Source organism: Sinocyclocheilus rhinocerous, unplaced genomic scaffold, assembly GCF_001515625.1.
Source record: "Sinocyclocheilus rhinocerous isolate Xijiao unplaced genomic scaffold, SAMN03320098_v1.1 scaffold919, whole genome shotgun sequence".
Classification (NCBI taxonomy): Eukaryota; Metazoa; Chordata; class Actinopteri; order Cypriniformes; family Cyprinidae; genus Sinocyclocheilus; species Sinocyclocheilus rhinocerous.
This window is the reverse complement of record NW_015637585.1, coordinates 2,565,112-2,569,558: the sequence shown is the minus strand read 5'-3', so window position 1 is coordinate 2,569,558 and position 4,447 is coordinate 2,565,112. Positions and strand designations below refer to the sequence as shown.

The 4,447-nt window shown below is 35.2% G+C and overlaps 1 protein-coding gene across 1 annotated transcript in view; it reads right to left on the bottom strand.

Moving 5' to 3' along the window:
• Positions 1-4,447, bottom strand: part of gpc1b (glypican 1b) — a 103,982-nt gene that overhangs the window by 48,980 nt on the left and 50,555 nt on the right. Inside the window, exon 2 of the mRNA XM_016564286.1 lies at positions 1,130-1,288. Within this exon, the coding sequence (XP_016419772.1) occupies positions 1,130-1,288 (159 nt within the window). The remainder of the gene's footprint in view (positions 1-1,129; positions 1,289-4,447) is intronic.

Below are 4,447 nucleotides of genomic sequence, written 5' to 3'. Positions count from 1 at the left end.
GGGTATATCAGAAAGGCAAGTGTCAGCGGACTATTTTGAACACTGGGAGCACTGGAGAAAGCTCAATTCAGAAGACGAACCATCAGTATATGTGTCTACTGTCCTTGAGTGTATTAATAATGGTATGTATTCTTTAAACGGTATGTGCATTCAGCATAAGAACATATTAATTCAATTTAATTTGGCACTACTTTAATAACAACAACAACAACAATAATAATAATAATGTGTTGCTATGTTTGTTATTTAATGGTAAATAATAAATAATTGAAAAAATATATATATATTATTATTATTATTATTATTATTAAAGAAAACACAAATATTTATTGAAATGCCCATATTTAGTAAGTATTATGTACACCACAATACTGTAGCATTATTGCAATGCCTTTGATTGTGTTATCATTATTTTTTATTAATATTATTTTAATTTTAAGCTTAATTTTTTTCATGCAAAAATATATTTTTTTAAAGATTCACACATCCAAAACAGCAAAACACACACATTTATTGCATTTAATTGTGTAAAGCATGATTTGATGTCATTGAGAAGTTGTTTGTTCCTAACAGACCGAACTAATCAAAACAAATCACACCCACACACACCAATCTACACAAAAAGCAAAAACACTGATTAAAACGCCTACACAGAGTGAGAGAGAAAGATAAGATTATAAAGCCAGAGAAAGAGAGAAAAAATATCTACATAATATATATACAGACATTATACACATTAATTGTAAGACAAGTGAAAGTGTGATGCTGTCAAAACATTTACTTTGTAGGGCTCGATCTCTGCTTCTCCAAACACAATCACTCAGGTAAAGGATGTGAATAACATTCACACTCACAGGCTTGAGTGTGAGTGAGAAATCCACACTCCTACTACACACACACACACACACACACACACACACACATACAGAGAGACCATCTGTCTAACGTCGTTAGGAGGTTTTATCAGCGCCGCTCTGAGATATCAAGCACAGGTCTGTATCGACAAACAAACCATCAGTTTCTCAACAAGCTTTAGTCCACGGACCAATTCTTCTCACCATCATGAGCTGCATGATGGAAAGAGAGCATGTTGTGTTGTGTCGTGTGATGTTACTCAGGTGTAACTCACCGTCAAAGCTCTTGAACTGGCCGTTGAGAGAGGCCTGTAAGGTGCGTCCAGACTCCTTCACCTGAGTCTCAAACTCTCGTCGGCTCAGGTTCAGGAGGTTCTCCTCCATCCCAGACGTGCAGCAGGTGTAACCCTGAGAACAAACCCGCAGGTGCTCACCTGAGACAGAGAGAGACCATTAACAATGTTAACATGACCGTCAGTAGAAATGCAGTTCACTATCAACGATCTACATCCATCCGTTTATTCATTCATCCATATAACCCATAATATATTCAAAAATCTGGGGTTGGTAAGATTTTTTAATGTCTCATATGCTCACCAAGGCTGCGTTTATTTGCTTAAAATACAATAAAAACAGCAATATTGTGAAATATTATTACAATTTAAAATAACTGTTTTCTATTTTAATATATTATGAAATATACAAAAATATAGCTGAATTTTCAGCATCTCTACTCCAGTATTCAGTGTCACATGATCCTTCAGAAATCATTCCAATTTGCTGCTCAAAAACCATTTCTTATTATCAATGTTAAAAAATGTTGTGCTGCTTAAATTTTTGTGGAAACTGAACGCATATGAAAGCATAATGTACTGTATTAATTGAAAGAAGTTGTATAAATAAAATAAATATTTATTTATTTACAGTTGTTTTACCTGTATTTCAAATTTTACACTGCATTGTGTTGCATTTTAGAGTTAACATCCATAAAATTAATGGATAATGTCCCAGTAAAGAGCTGCCAATACTTTCATTTTTCTTTTTACAGGTTTATTTTTTTTACAGTGTTTTTTTTTTTTTTTTCAGATTCATTGATGAATAGAAAGTTGTAAAGAAAAACATATATTTTAACTACAATTCCCTTTCGTGGAACTTCGAACTGCGTCCTCTAGGGGTCGCTATGGGGAACGCCTCGTCGTGACCCGTGTCTGAAGCCTACATTGAAAAAACACCAACTTGTTTGGCCGGCGACAGCCATGACGTCACTACCGTCGCGACTAGTACAAAATAGGCGCCGGTAGCGCACATCATTCTCTTCTTCGTCTTCACTGACCGGTCTGTTTGAAGCGTGCATTCCAAAAAGCAAAGTAAGAGCTTTTCTTTCCTACTATGGCGAGGGTGTTTTTTCAATGTAGGCTTCAGACACGGGTCACGACGAGGCGTTCCCCATAGCGACCCCTAGAGGACGCAGTGTCTCGTTCCCCTCAGGGAACCATGGTTACATAAGTAACCCGAGACGTTTTTCTTTACTGTCACTTTGGTCAATTTAAGGCATCCTTGCTAAATAAAACTATACATTTTTTTTTTTAAACTTAAATCTTAAAAAAAAAGAAGTTTTGAACGGTGGTGTATTTTCACATACTTTTGCTATATTTCATTCATCCATCCAACTAAATGGATGAATTCTACACCAAATACACAAAAAAATGATCTTTAAAAAAGCATCATATGACCCCTTTAAATTAATTCATTTATTCATTAACCAACCATCCATCAATTCCTTTTTTACATTCATCATCTGCTACATCTCTTTTTATTTTTGCTTGCTGCTACAAGAATGAAAAAGAAACAGCGTAAGAAAGAAAGAAAGAAAGAAAGAAAGAAGCACAGAAGTATATAATAGGCTTACACTGGTTTACTGCAGTGATCTGTGGACTGTAATTACACACGGATCTCTGACCTGATCTGAGCATAGACATATGCTCTCTGACGCAGTACTCTGCACAAACACACACACACACACACACACACACATATATATACACACGATTGTGTTTTGTGCTGTTTTAGAAGGCAGCAGCAGATGGTGGTGTACAGACATACATATAAGAGTATTTTCCTAGTAAATATTATCAGTCTGCATATTACAAATAATACATCTTATAAGAAATAAAAATGTGTATAGAGATATAAATCAACCCCGAGCGTTGAAGCTCTGAATGTGTCGGCTCTGTGACTGACAGCTGAACATCACAGCACAGCTACATATGAGAGTACAAACCATTTTTATGACCAGGGGGATGGAGGGGGAGGGGGATAAATAGTAATTGAAAATGTCCACTCAATCGACTGCTGTTCAGCCCTGTGTTTGGTCAAATACCCTACTATAGAAGTGATGACACGGTCAATCGATATTAAAACTCTGTAAAACAATGTCCATTCCAGCTCATTGCAGCTCAGTAGCGTACAAAGAAATTAGTGCTAAATAAAACAGTAATTTAATAATAATAATAATAATAATAATAATCCTTGTATCAATTTTAAAAAATGGTTTCTATTTTATTTCTATTTTCAATTTTATTTTGTACTATTATTTATAACAAAAACAATATTATAAAACAATAAGTATTATTGTTTTGCTCTTTTTTGTAATGATAAATAATAAATGATTGAAAAATTAATTATTATTATTATTATTATTGCCTCTCTCGTTAAATGAATAGTTCACAAGCAATATTATAGATAGATGGCTCATATTTAAGCAATAAACAATGGTTTGAAGTTAAAAATGTCTTGATGGATTTGTTAATTGTTAATTAACATTAATTGATGGACTGGAGCAATGGAATATTGTGATGTTTTTATCAGCTTTTTGGACTCTCATTCTGACGGCACCCATTCACACCAGAGGATCCATTCGATCCGTTCCGATGAAGTAACAAACTCTTTCTACATCTTGAATGGCCTGAGAGTGAGTAAATTTTCAGCAAATTTTCATTTTTGGGTTTACTATTCCTTTAAGCTCTAATGGATCGTCCAAATACTTGTGCCTACAAACCTTTCTGTTCTTTTAAAACATTTTAGCAATTAGCAAACCACATCATTCGTATATAAGCTATTTTGGTCCATAGAGATGTGTGTATTTGCGTGTCAGTGTGTATATCTTGTGTGGTTTGTCAAGATGGTTGTCAGTGTCAAAAAACGTGAGTGTCTACCTATGACTTGTGTGTGTGTGCGCACACGTGTGTTTGTCAGCGGGTGAGAGTACACTCTGTCAGAGACATGATTCTTTTTCTAAAGAGCTGGGCTGTCAGCCATTTCTATCCTGAGCCTTTTCTCCAATCCAAGGTCAGAGGAAGAGAGAGAGAGAAAGACTCCAGAAGCACAGTTCATTTTCTACTTTCACATATAAAAGCACACAGCAAACAGATAGAATTTAATGCAGGTCTTATCAGTGCTTAATGTTACTGCTCAAGAAGGTTTACAGGCACTTGAACACTTGATGAAACCCACACAACCAATGTGTTTGGCCTGTAACATCCAGCGCAACACAATGAAAACAGAAACCACGGAGCTGACAAAATGTGTTTCTG